This window comes from Papilio xuthus, unplaced genomic scaffold, assembly GCF_000836235.2.
Source record: "Papilio xuthus unplaced genomic scaffold, Pxut_1.1 DF828258.1, whole genome shotgun sequence".
In the NCBI taxonomy this organism is placed as follows: domain Eukaryota; kingdom Metazoa; phylum Arthropoda; class Insecta; order Lepidoptera; family Papilionidae; genus Papilio; species Papilio xuthus.
The window spans coordinates 1,598,295-1,613,409 of NW_013530391.1; the positions used below are offsets into that span (position 1 = coordinate 1,598,295).

The 15,115-nt window shown below is 31.1% G+C and overlaps 1 protein-coding gene across 3 annotated transcripts in view; it reads left to right on the forward strand.

Moving 5' to 3' along the window:
* Mod(mdg4) (Mod(mdg4)-heS00531) overlaps nt 1-10,197 on the forward strand; it is a 239,198-nt gene extending 229,001 nt beyond the window's left edge. Inside the window, exons 5-8 of one of the 3 annotated variants that reach the window (XM_013306096.1) lie at nt 7,229-7,609; nt 8,132-8,425; nt 9,078-9,278; nt 9,953-10,197. In XM_013306096.1, coding sequence (XP_013161550.1) covers nt 7,229-7,609; nt 8,132-8,425; nt 9,078-9,278; nt 9,953-10,140 — 1,064 coding nt within the window. In that variant the 3' untranslated portion in view covers nt 10,141-10,197. The remainder of the gene's footprint in view (nt 1-7,228; nt 7,610-8,131; nt 8,426-9,077; nt 9,279-9,952) is intronic. The other 2 variants (XM_013306098.1, XM_013306097.1) reach the window with 2 other exon arrangements.
* Nucleotides 10,198-15,115: the final 4,918 nt, after the last annotated feature.

Genomic DNA, 15,115 nt, shown 5'->3' on the forward strand with positions numbered 1-15,115 from the left:
ATCATACATTTTCAGCGATTGTGCCGAGATTTCGCAGACATTATTATGTAATTATCGTTTATATTTGCAATACTTCCCAATAGTTATAAAGAATAGCAATATGCGAACTCCTTTCAAGATTTCAAAAACACGTTCTTTTTTTAAAAAAACAATTGAACTGTCCAAAAACATATGTACAAAAAAAACAATAATCTTTATAAATGGATAGGCCATTGGTTAGAAATGACAGTCAGCTTCTTTCCATCTTAAACACGTCTGCTGAAGTTCCTGACAGTTACTGTCTCCATTAGTTCGATTCTTCACTACTGCCAACCGCAACCATTAGCGCCAAAATGGCGAAAATGAAATAGGCATATAATACCTAGGTTTATAGCCTTTTTTATACCATAAGGTGACAAACGAGCGAGCGGCCTCCCGAAATCGCCGAAACAGCGAAGTGACCGCTGCCCATAGACATACGCAATTGCATATACTTTATTCGACGGAGAAGAGGATGCACAGAAAGAAAATTTCTTCCCCATGTATCCTCCCATCCGGAAAGTCCACTTCCACCTCCCATTCCTTCCTTATAAGAAAAAGGGTAGAAAGGGAAAGAGGAGTAAGTTAGGCCTCCGGGACGCAAGCCTGTCCATGTATAGATGTCAGTGACAAAAAGCATGTCATCCCACTCACCCTTTTTAAAAAAATAGAGATAACAATGTTTTTGTACAAGAGTTCGGAGTAGACTTCGTTAAGGTTACAATGCCATTCATAACGTAAAATTAGTTAGCGAGCGTCCTTGAATGTCGGTCACGTATTGGGCATCGTTGGACTTTGGTTTGTAATTAAAGCGATAAAAATTACGTCGAGATGATGTTAAATAAAACCAATGCTATAAATATTCCATAAGAATATTACGTTTCTTTACAAATAAATGGTAAATGTATTTATTTGTATGTCAGAAATTAACACATTGCACTGTACCATACGTAGTAATCTTACTAATATTATAAATGCGAATGTTTAGATGGATGCATGTTTGTTTGAAGGTATCTCTAGAACCGCTGCATGGATCTCGCTGAAATTTGTCATAGACGTAAAACATAGCTGTGAGAAACTTATGAAGCGTTCATTTAATTCCGGACTGACCGAGTGGCGGGCGACAGCTAGTAGTATTATAAATGCGAAAGTTTAGGTGGATGGGCCGGAACGGCTGATGTGATGTTGATGAAATTTGGCACAGATGTAGAACATAGTCTTGTAGAAAACATAAGCTACTTATAAAATTATTTTTTTGTTCAAATCGATGGCACAATCTTGTTTACAATACAATGTAAAGAAATAGACAACAGAGAAAAGTTTAATAATTGATAAAAATTAAATTATGTCTAGGTTCTAGAATTATTAAACAATACGACATTCTTAGGATGTTTTCATGTAACAATTCGTATCCGCGTTCAAATGAAAAATATTGTGTACTTTGTGTATAAAAAAATGTACTAAAATATAATGTTTGCTAAAATATTTTCCCGTACTGATAACACCACTTCATAATACTCGCCTTTTGGCTAGGGTGCCCATATCTTAGTTAAATTAATACAGGACTAATAAATCTTATCAGAGCTTTATATAGATAACATAAGGTCCTATAATTCATAACTTTATCATAATGGCCGGTCAATTTGAAGTGGCCATTATTAAGATAAAAAAAAATTATAAATAACTTTATTGTTTTTCCTCAATGGCCAGAGGATTGATGTCAAAACTAGGGTTGTACCTTCTGTGATGGATTTGTAATAAATTCGTTCAAGAAGAAAAATATCAAAGCGTTATTTAAATATTGAGAATTATATCAAATAAGAGATAAATATATTAACGGTAACCTGGCCTGAATAAACAGAGCAAGTTAAATAAAAACCTTCAAAAGTTATTACGTAGTCACAATATTTGTCCCATTTAGTGTTTGAAGGTCGCGTGTTCAGATAAGCGAACTCTGTGGCAGTTCAAAGAGCATTGTGACGTCAGACATCCTAAATATACGCTAAACTACACGTTTTACGTAATACATGAAAAGAATAATCTAATCGTAGTGATGTGTATATGAAACAATTGAACAGCAAAGGTTTGGAATCGCCTGATTTGGATACTGACAAGACCAAATAGGTTAATATTATAAATGCGGATGGTTGAATGGATGTTTCTTAGAAGGTATCTTCGGAATGGCTGTATAGATTTCGCTGAAATTTGGCATAGACGTAGAACATAGTCGGGAAGAACACAAAAGCTACTAAGTTGTTCTTTAACTCCGCGCGTACGGAGTCGCGTGCGACAGATTGTTTTAAAATAAATCTAAACAATAAACAATATTTTTAGCAAATTAAACGTGTAAATAATTTGTCATTTGCATTGAATTTGATTTACTTGAGTTAAATAATGGTATATTTTTGTAGGTTTTTTTTACACCATCATCATTACTCTTTCAATTGTCACCAGGTTTTTTTCTGGTCGGTCTTTAATTTTTATTTTTAGTGTTCCGTACCTCGAAACGATAGAAACTGAACCCATATAGGATTACATTGTTGTCCGTCCGTCTGTCAGTCAAGACCCTGTTTCTCAGGAACGCGTGAAGGTATCGAGCTGGAATTTATATCAAATACACAGATCTACTGTCCCCTGGTGCTGTGAAAAAAAATAAAACTTCTATTCCAATCATAAGATACAACCGTTTATTCCTTATTTTTCCTTACGACATTTCAATTTTTGTTCCCTTGAACAGGAACTTTACATATACAAAAACATTTTCGTGAATTTGTTTTTTTTTTTTGTCTGTTTTTATTCATTTTATTTATTGTAAATTATCAGTGACATAATATGATATCTCAACGCAATACGGATGTACCTTTGACAAGTACAAAGTCCTTTGTCCAAAGTATTTGGTGATTAGGACGTGAACACCGAAGATATGGAGTTGTCTGCTCGTTTCTTAGATATAGTTTTTTTTAGCTAAGTGTACAGTAATTTAGTTACTGTTTGACACAAAAAATCACACGTAATGACAAAGGTCTAGTTTTGAAGTTTATCTCGGATATGCATCGTGAAACGAGAAAATTGTAGTACAAAAATCGTGTCTGAGAACAGCTCGTGAGATGCGCATTTGTTGAACCTGGACAATAATTTTGTGCGCCAGCGACCAAGTTTAAGGATGAGAAGGGGAAAAAACTTGACGTGGGAGGGAAATGTGAAACAGAGGAAATAAATCTTCTCTGTACATCCTTTCCACCTCTTACTTACTGTAGATGTCCATGGACAAGTCACTTCGATATTTTAGCGATATAGTAACTTTGTGCAAAAAATAGGTAACAACTAAACCAACCATATTTTTCTTCTAGGTTCTTTCATTCACATGAGAAATGGGACAACGCTTCTAAAGTTCGATGGGTACACATATAGGATGTCTCAATATGTTAAAGGTACTCGGTACCGGTTCCAGAGATGGTACTGTTCATCGAGAACGTACCATAGTTGCCGTGCATCTCTGAAATGTTTCGGATCAAAGATTGTAGGCCTCTACAATAACCATAATCATGGCAGACCAACACTTATACCGTATGACAATGAAACATATGTCAAAGTTAATGCTAAGCCATATACTAATATACAATGCCTAAAATCCGATGCTCTTAATCTTTATGATAAATGATTGGTGATTGCTTAATCAATCAAATTTCACTATCTCAAAGGCCGGCAACGCATCTGCGGTTCCTCTGGTATTGCTGATGTCCATGGGCGTTGTTGAACACCTCGGTGTTCCCGCTGCACGTTTGCCCTCTTCTGTTATAAAAAAAAACGCTATGACCTTTGCGACAAATAGGGTTGCCAGGTTACCAAACCTAATAGCCGGATAGACCAGCCAGTTTGGCCGGACATTTGGGTAGAAAGACCGGCACTCTACATTCCACCGGCCACTCTCGTTTACGAAATGTTAATAAAAGCCGGACAACTCATTTATTTTGGCCGCACGCAAACAAAAAGTTTACCTATGTCCGGCTTTATCCGGACGCCTGGCAACGCTAGCGACAAAGAATTACGTCTATTAAGGTATCTCATAAGAGTTGTAATTTTTTTACGTCGAATGGGTCCCTATCGTAACAACCTAAAATATATTTCAGAATAAACACTGATGTTTGATTTTACTTTGTAACATTACTGTTAAAAGTGTTAATAATTTTTATGATTGTTACTTCTAATTTTAATTGAAATAAAAACGTGAATTTCAGATTACCAAGAATTTTCCAAGTTAGGCAAAAAAAACTAAAGTATGGTAAATAAAAAGAAATCTACTTTATAATTTTTGTCAGTAAAAATTATTATTTAATTCCTATAGTTTCTTTTATTTCAATTTTTTAAGGATACTAAAAATCTTGGATATTTAAAATTATCAACAGAAATAAAAGTTCAATAACCTCGTAATCTTTTCATTGTAAAAATGTTTCTTCTCTTACTACTAACGCCATCTATTGGTAGCACATGTGAAAACATTAAACAGAAGAAGATAAAACGCAAAATGAATCAGCTTGACAACACAAACTAATTAAGTTTTAATTGTAAAAGAAGGAAGATAGTGACAGGGAGACCTAGAAAATCAATAACATACTATTTCTTTTAGGTCCTTTGTTTATTAAGTCTAAAAGAGGAAATCCTATGATCCGAGTGGGATTGTACAGTTTTGTTAAGCAGCGAAATGTTGGAGAAAAAACAAGATGGGGATGTCAATATGTGAGATTTGGATGCAAAGCGGCATTTTATACAACAGGAGATGAAATTGTAAAAGTTTGCGGTGAACATAACCATGACATGGGCGTAAAACCGCCAAAAGTTGATCGCAACAATGCAAGCAAACGTAATAATTCCAAATGATACAGATGTAACCTAATAATATTTTTAGGTTAATTGTTATTTTGAAAATTTTTATGGCCTAACCAAGAATATAAAAATCACGACCTGACGGATAAATCGCCTTCTTTAAGACAATGTATTTAGTAATGTGTGTAAAAAAAGAAATATGCACAGAAGCTTTTGCCGATGACGTGACGATAAACAGTAAATAAAAGACTAATAATAAATAGGTAGAGCTTAACAAAACAGCAATGTATTTTGATAAGAGCAACAAAGAATAAGCGATGAAAAAAATTAATTTAGAAAAAAATTGAGCGCGAAATGCGGTCTGTGTTAGTGTGTAGAGGTTTCATCGGCAAAACTTCTACGCGCGGCTATTAGTTCCATATTTTTCCGTAACAGGGCGAAGTTTTTATATTTTTGGTCGTTTATATTTGACATTAAAGATTATATTTTTATTTTTATAATTAGTTAAAAATTGTTCCAAATACGTACCCATATAGTTATGGCTTTTGGCTCTAATTTAGTACATATACATCAATTATAATGACAAAGTTTATTGAAGTTGATTTATAATAAAACTTTGTTTAGCACTTTGCCTTTTATTTATTTAATATTTTAAGTAGGAACTACACTGATTTAAAAATCAATGAGTAAAAAACTTTTTACTTTAAAATGTTAAATCGAATCGTGTAAAATTTAGTAACGGAACGGAACGTAACTTTACCGTAACGTCACTATGACAGATGTGGTGCGTCATCTGTCTCTTGTCTTGGTGTTTTTCTTTTTCTTGTGTTTTGAGTTTATTGCAATGTATTATTTTCGCAAATTTTTAATTAGAAGTTTTGTCGCGTGACCTTTTAACATTATATAAAACTTCACGCGAATAAAACATGAAAATTAACGTAGTTTGATTTAGGTTGGACAATAACAAAAACAAGAAGGAAATGTGTTGATTTTGAGTATTTAACAGTTTTAGAGACATAGTTTGCTGGTTTAATGGGTGGAAAATTAACAGCTTAATGTGTTTCCAGGTGAAGATTTAGTGCAATGTGTACCTACGAGAAAAGGTCATCATATTTTGTTTAAAGGTTATACTTATACATTCAAGAGTAGATTGCAGTGTGGTGCTGAACAGTGGTGTTGTTCGTACAGACAGAAGACAGGTTGCATTTCTATGATAAACATGCAGGCGTACGGTGTTGAAGTGCTAAGAGACTTTCATAACCACAAAAAACCAATGTTTTCTGATGGTTTCTAAAAGTACATTATTCACATTTGTATGGGTATGCCGTTTAGTATCTCTATTAGATTAGTAGGACATATTAAACTCAGTAATAAATTAAGATATATTAAACTCATAACTAATAGTAACTTATATATGATTAGTCTTGCGCAGTATGTATGCCGATGATGTCTGCTCCGTACAGTCAGTTAATATGTGATGTCATGTCACAATCGGCAAAGCATCTGTGCTATACATAATATTTAACAACATTTAATATGACATAACATTATATAATAGATGCAATATAGCAGTGAAAACTTAAGCAACTTTATTTGAACAAATATACAAAGAAAACTGAATGTCATAAGTGTATCTTACTATAATTACATTAATTAATTTCAGCATTTACTAGAAAATATTTAATGTTAATTATTAAATTTAAAGTCTTATAAAAACAAAAGTTAATAATCTTTTTAAGCCATATAATTTAGGAGATAATTTAACTTCAAAATGTATCATAAAATAAATTGCAATTTAATAAGCAAAAAAAATTGTTTTATTTTGAAATTTCAATTCAGTTATGTTGTTTCCTCTTTTTCATTATTAAATATTTGATTAAATATTTTATTTATTGATGTGGTATTTTATTTTAATATCCCTTTATTAAATAATTCCATTAACTAAGGATTTTACTTTACGTTTGCCAAAACTCTTGTTTTCAGCAAAAGCAAACAACAAACATGTATTCATAATCCTATAGGATCATTTTCCTCCATACAAAATATATATGTAGTAATGTGTATGAATGCTGTTTAAATGTATGGAAGATATATAAAGTTTCACTATTAAATGACTTCTATACATTTGAATAGTTTGATAAATTTTTGATTGTAATAAAATGTAATGGTAATTTTGTTTTTAAAACACAGAAAATATTTTAACACCTTAATACGTTCCATGCCACTATTTTTTTTTGTATGTAACACAATAAAAAAAACGTACGAATTGATAACTTCCTTTTTTATGTCGACTAAAAAAAGAATTCACCAGATGATGTGGCATTGAATGTGTTAAAGAATATAATAAGATGTATACATTTCTTTATAAAATAAAATTTAATTTCAGACATTTTACCAGAATGGATCTCAATATACTATCTAAAAATATCAGAGAATGAACAGAAATGTAATGTATGTGAAACAATCATTGAAGCTGATGAGAAATCTTTTACACTATTCAATCATATTAAAGATAATCATAAAGATGTTTATGATATACATAAAAACGGTACCGAAAGTTCTGTTGGGTTTCAAATTGAGTTCCTACATTTGTTAAAAGATGATGATCCAAAAACTCAACCGATGGTACTCGGACAAGTTTGTGAAACAATGATATGTGAAAATAAAACTGAACTTAAGAATGTTGACGAGAATGAAGATTTGCAATTTGTTTTGATACCAACAAAAAAGAAGACAAACAAAAAAGGTGCGAACCGTATGATTCATGGTAAGTTTTAAATTAATTCATCGATTTTCATATAAATAATAGAGAGAAAGGAATTTTTAAACCCAAAATTTAGAGAGTGAAAGACAGTGATATGTTTTGGATATTCAGTACGAATTATTTTTTAATTTAAATTTTAATCTATTTAAAAGTGTTTATGCTTAATATAATTTTCATAAATCCGACACTGTGCAGGTGTGGCGCAACACTAGCCTTACTAAAATGTCAAAGTTTATGTCCCCTCACTAATCATTCTGTCACTTGACTTTGTAATGAAAGCAAGTCATTCGCGCCAAGTGATTCTAACTAATCTCATATATAAAATTCTCATGTCACAATTTTCGTTCCCATACTCCTCCGAAACGGCTTGACCGATTCTCATGAAATTTTGTGAACATGTTGAGTAGCTCTGAGAATCGGCCAACATCTATTTTTAATCCCGCGCAGACGGAGTCGGAGACGGATATAAAAAGATAAAGCAAATAATTTATTCCATTAAATTAATTTACTTCTCTTTTCTTACAGAGAATCGAAGACGAAGCTGGGTGTGGAAATATTTTAAGAAAATGAGTAATGTTATATACCGCTGTACATTATGTGATGTTGTGCTATCAATAAAGGCATGTAACACAAACAATATGAACAGGCATGTACGAGCAAGACATCCTAATATATATAAAACTGAAGTTGGAATGAAAATAGACCAAGATTCAGATGTTACTACTGAAGATATTTCAGTAAGTCAGTCTTCTCCGCAAATCAAGGAGGAAGACCAAAATGTTATTGTTGAGGAAACAGATATGGATGATGCTTATTACGGTAAGTTGACAATGGATTTATGGAATTCAGTGTGTCCCAAACTGTACTATGACTTGGGAATATTCATAATGACTAACCGTAGATTTCTGATATCAAAATCTCTGTATAAAACATGTCTTATGTCATTATCTTGGGTGTCAGAAATCCTCGGTTAATAGACTAAACTAATTAACTAATTTTCTAAAGTAAGTTGTTTATTCTATTTGTATGGCTTAAGTCAAAGTAATAGTTAAGTTTGTAGTAAGTAAAATTCTTATTGCTTAAGTGGAATATCGTCATAGCTATTCTACATCAGTCGCGGCTTTTCCAGGGCATGAGTGATATCATATATAAACAAAGATTTTTGGTTTCCGGATTAGTCTTTCCACCCCCATTGAAACTTTTGGTTTAAGAAGACTTATACTTACACTTTTCACTCTTTGGGTTAGATATTATTTGTGTTGATAAAGTTATTGTTAAGTTTACTAGCTGTCGCTCGCGACTCCGTCCGCGCGGAATTTAAAAAAAACTATTGGTCGTAGCGTAATGTTATATAGCCTAAAGCCTTCCTCTATAAATGGACTATCCAAGAAAACAAGAATTTTTCAAATCGGACCAGTACTTCCTGAGATTAGCGCGTTTAAACAAACTCATTTGCTTTATAATAGTATAGATAATTGTTTTGCAGAGGCTTTGGGTCAGAAGCAACGACGAAGCTGGGTATGGTCGTACTTTACTCGCGTGTCGAAAACATTGGCACAGTGCAAACTTTGCAAACGGAACATCTGTCATGGTGGTAATGCGACTGGCAACATGAACCGACATCTCAAGATGGTACATCACAAGACCGGAGGTGAGGGAAGCTTTGCAATAGGTATAAGATTTTATTTCTTTAATCATGAGTTTCTGAGACCTAAATCTTTGTTTAAAACATTGATATTTCTGTTTTGTGATATACTGTCATGGATGATGATATATGATGTTTTGTACAGAGATTTTGGTTTCAGAAGACAACCGTAAATTACAAAACTTCTGCTGAATTAGGTTACTCGAGATAAATCAACTTTATAGTGTGTTTAGGAGTTACTTTATTGTTCGATTGATTTTATTACAAGACAGATTATTTATGCACATACAGTCCAACACTGACAACCGTCCATTAAGTACAACATTACGCTTCATACAAAATTAATTCGATACTTCATATACTTTAGTTTTCAAAGTAATCTATCTTTAATAGACATACTATAATCCATTAGTCCAAAAACGATAAGGATGCTTATGCTATAGTACATTATTTCCACTTATTCCATCATCCAAGTTTTTTACTCTAAATACTGTCTAGCTATCTCCCTTGACTCCATCTGCACGGAGTTAAAAAAAAACTTTGAAAGTCACCCATGGGTTCTTCCAGACTATGTTCAATATGTATGCAAAAATTTTGAGAGATCCGTACATCCGTTCTGGAGACACTTTCAAAACAAACATCCATCCATGCATGTAAACATTTCCATTTACATTATTAGTAATATTTTTTTTTGTTTGCAGAAGACAACAGTTGGGTTTGGAAAGTGTTTGATTGTATTGAAGATGATTTTTACTCATGTAAAATATGTCAATACAAATGTATGAAGTTTGAAGACATGGAGAGAAGTGTCAATTGCATATTGGAACATCTCAAAATAGAACATGGCGTCGTGTCTGGTGATCAAATCGTGATTGATACAGATTTTTGAGGGTATTTGTGAATTTTTTTTTATCATAAATTATTAAATATTCAATGTAAATACATTTATTGGTGTTATTGCACGGAGGTTATTCTTTTATTTTATATATTGTAGTTGGAGATTTTTAAATCAAGTAAAAGCTTCAATATTTGATTTTTTCAAACTACCCTACACATTTTAACTTTTGTATTATAATGATTAATTTTGGTTTTTATTTCTTGTATATGTAATTAGGATTGTATAGAGTATGGAATACATTAATTAACCATTAATTTAGTTATAATTAACTACTAAAATAAATTATCAAACTTTTAAAGTACGGAAAGTACTTGTTTTATTTGTACTAAAAACTTCATTGGTTGACTTGTAAAGACTTAAACCTGGGAAATTGAATCTGTACCTTAGGCAATATAAAAAAAGATTCAAACTTAACCCAGAGGGATAAGCAAAGTTTTACCTGATAATTTTTTTTATATCATAAGGTGGCAAAAGAGCGAGCAACCACCTCAAATCGCTGAAATAGAGAAGTGACCGTTACCCATAGACATACGCAATTGCATATGCGTTGCCTACCTTTAATCGACGGAGGAGAGGATGCACAGAAAGAAAACATTTTCCCTTTCCATGCATCCTCTCATCCGGAAAGTCCACTTCCACTTCCCATCCTTTCCTTATAAGAAAAAGGGTGGGAAGGGAAAGAGTTTTAAAAAGCTGTAACAAAATCTCTGTTTCTATATCAAGGTAAAGATGAAAATAAAACATAAATCAGTTTTGACTAGTTTTATTCTTTTACAAACATCAAATTACATCAAAAGATAATTTCCTATATTTATTAGTAATTTGGCAAATTACATCCATCACTATTGTGGGGTAACTATATTATACACAACCGTATGTATACAATTTTTATTTACTTAATATTAATAATAAAATAAATATACATAAATAAATATTTGATATGTTTTTAGTGAATATTTACAAAAGATAAAGTAAATTCAGTGTTAATTTCTCACTAAAATACCATACGTATGTCTATTTAAGATAGATTAGTTTGAAAACTGACGCCTATTAAATATCGAATTAATGTTGTATGAGCATTAATGTTGTACTTAATGAACGGTTATCATAGTGTCGGACCGTCGAGCACAACGAACTGTGAACTATCGAAAATTGGTCTTATAATAAAATTAATCCAACAAATGGGTATTATAATTTTTTTATATTATAACTTTTTAAATTTATTCCAGTTATTTGGCTATCTATCGTACAATTAATTTAAAAAAAAAAACTTTTTTGTGTAATCACCTCGATTTTAGGTTTAATGTATTATTTCTTTATGTCGTTATGAAGAAGAAAATAGGAATAGAAAGAAACAAATTTATGTTGTAATTCAAAATAAATAATCCCGAAATTTTTGAGTGCAAGTTCTATGAGAACAACAATCGAATAAATTCGTAAATCGATTTTACTCAATCTAGTGAATTCAATTGGAATGTCAAACTAATCTATCTTAAGTAGACACACTATAAGTATTCATTCTCTGAGTATGATAGTAACATAACTAAAGACAGATTGATTAATAAAATCTTTGTTATTGAACCTGTAATTTTTTCAAATACCCACATTTTTGAAGTTTAATTTAGACGGTACATTACAAAAAGAGGTAGAGTTAAAGGGTGTAAAAGTTTAAAAATTAATATATCTTTTTAAAATAAGAAAAATATAATAAAAAATATTTATGGTTAAACTTGTTATTAGATTATTTTTACGATTTTTATTTTAACTTTTCACTTTGAAATTTATTGTCTATGTGAGGTTTTTTTTAACTTTTATTTTATTTATGATTACTGTATAACTGTTTAACAGTTACCAAAAATGTATTTCTTAGATTCAATTTTATATAATTTCAAATGTAATATTAAAATAAAGTGTACATAATTCGTTTAGTTCAAATTATTTTTTATATAATAATAATACTTGTCTACACACAATTTACAAATTTCTACAATTTAACAATTATATTATATTAATATTATATAAATTCAAGAAGAAATATATAGGAGTCGATAGTTTGTTGATAAAAATCTTACAAGATTTTTTTCAACTATGTCACCCTTAAGTTTCATGAAATTTGACATCTAATAATCTATCATCAGCTCACTATACGTCCCCACCGAAGGGCACGGAGCCTACCCTAAGTTAAGGGTGATTAGGACATAGTCAACCACGCTGGCCAAGTGCTGGTTGACTTTACACATATCTTTGAATTTCTTCTCAGGTGCATCACGATGTTTTCCTTCACCGTATTAACCTAAATCGGTTACGTATACATAGAAACTTTCTTACGATGAAGGAAAATATCGTGATGCAACCTGCACATATCTGAGAAGAAATTCAAAGATATGTGTGAAGCCAACCCGCACTTGGCCAGCGTGGTTGACTATGGCCTAATCATTGACTTAGGATAGGCTTGGAGCCCCTCGGTGGGGACGTATAGTGAGCTGATGATGATAGATAGAAACATTATGCATATTTATGTTTTGTATGTAAATATAGTAATTAATTCCGTATACTAATTACATATTTTAAATTCTTTTTGTATTACCTTTTCATAATTATATTGTAAATAATTAAAATATAGTCGAATTTAATAGAAATAAGATTTTTTTTTAACATATCACTAGCTGACATATTTATGGATTCATTTTGGATATTTAACCGTGGGTTATTGAACCCAAGATCTCCGTTTAAAACATGTTGTTTACAAGATATGTTTTATACAGATATTGTGGTCTCAGAAACCAACGTAAATATTTAAATTGATGATAAAAACATGTCTATTTTTCAATAGGTCTGTTATTACAGCTTTTTAAAACTATTTTTTTACTGGTTAGTAATAATTTTTGATTTCTATTGAATTCGATTTCTTCTTTTATTTAAGACGGCTATTATTTTGGCAAAAATATGCAATATATTGTTTATAGTATTTGTACTAAATTCACAAATTTTTAAATGTAACTTATTAAGTTTTCTTTTCTTACTTAAATATTCTTGATAAATAGTTTAAACATTTATCTTAAATATATTTATTCTACACTTAAACACTTACATAAAATGTTAATAATTTCTATAAAACATAGACAATCTTTGTACATATTAAATTTATCGAAACCTAATTGTTTAATATTAAAAAAAAATTCAAAACCATAAAAAATACAATTGTGATTTGTCATGATCGTATTTGATTTGATTTAAGAAATACTTGAATTGCTAACAAATGTCTATAGACCCTGTATTTGATCCTAGTTATTGGTATTCTGGCAAAAATTCCGAGATTGCTATACAAATATCTTCAAGGTCAAAACCCAATAATCGACCCATACAATACGAAAATGATTTTAATTGCTTTTCATGAGAGTATTTTGTAAAATAAACAGATCAGATTTTACGTAATCTTGTTACTAATATAAATGCGAATTGGATGGATGGATGTTTATTTATTTGAAGGTATCTCCAGAACGTCTGCTTGGATCTTGTTAAAATTTGGCATAGATGTAGAACGTAGTTTGGCACCACATGGACTACTAAAGTTTTTTTTTAAAACACACGGACGTAGTCGCGGCCTACAGCTAGTATTACTAATATAATAAAAGCGAACGTAAGGATAGATGGATGTTTGTTAGATGATATCTCCAGAACGGCTGCATGGGTCTCGCTGAAATTTGGCCTAGATGTAGAAAATAGCCTGAAAGAATATATAGGCTACTATTTTTTTAATTCTGCACGTACAAAATCACTCTCGTATATTCATATACTCAACCTGAGTGAGCTGAGGGCCGCGTCCGCGAAATAATACCAGTCCCACTCACCCTGATGAAGGGCCCCCGATGGGATCGACACTAGTCGGTGCCGCCACCGGACGAATATACGTGAGTGTTTAGCCGTTTTTATACCAGTTTATTATAATGTCTCACGAAACTTAGAATAATTTGGTCGCGACTACTAGTAACAGATACATCGTTTAAGAAATTGTATAAGCATATCTCGAGATCGATTTTTGGGTTAGACTTTTAATAAATAACCGTAATACCACATTAGCTTAGTTTGGTATCTTACAAGAATACAAAAAAAATAATATCTGATCAACAAAATCAAATTAAACTTACTAATATTAAAATAATCAAAAGAAATTGAAACATAAAAATAATACACATTTTTAGACATCAATTTTAAAATAAATAATTTCTATAACATTTGTAATAATACTTTAGGGAACGTACCCATACTACGTGACCCCTTTAGGAGGGGGGGGGGGGAGTTAGCGGAGTCTTTAAAATAATACGGTCAGTCACAGGAGCGGGGGGAGCTTAGGTTTTTGTGACGTAGTCGTTAGTTGTTCTTTTTCATAATACATTATTCACTAGTAATTTAAGTATGCACGCAGTCTTAAAAAAAACTTAGAAAAAACTAAAAAAAATAGATCACGTAGTATGGGTATGTTCCCTTATTTAAATTCTAATTTATGACATTAAATATGTTTAAACAATTTTTAAAAATATACAACTAAAATAAATAACACTGGCAATTTTTTTACAACTATGAGGTAATTTTAGTTTTTTTTTTAAATATTTTACAGAGTTAATAGTTGTCACGAGGACGGTGTGTGTTATAAACATATTTTTTTAAAATGTCTCCTATAATTTGTACCTGTATTTTTTATTGCGTTTTAAATATATAATTTTAATATTACAAACGTACTATTTTGTACTATTTAATTTATTATTCATATACATAAATAACAAATTCTATGAATTTCATATTAATAAAAACTAATTATATACAATTTAAAGAGTATAACACAACCTAAATAAACAGGGATTGAAAAGGCGGTAAAATTCATAGCGTATATTAAAAAAAAAATATTGTCAAAATATTGTATAGACTATAAATAAAATTTTACACTGAAGGAGGTTTGGGTCCACAA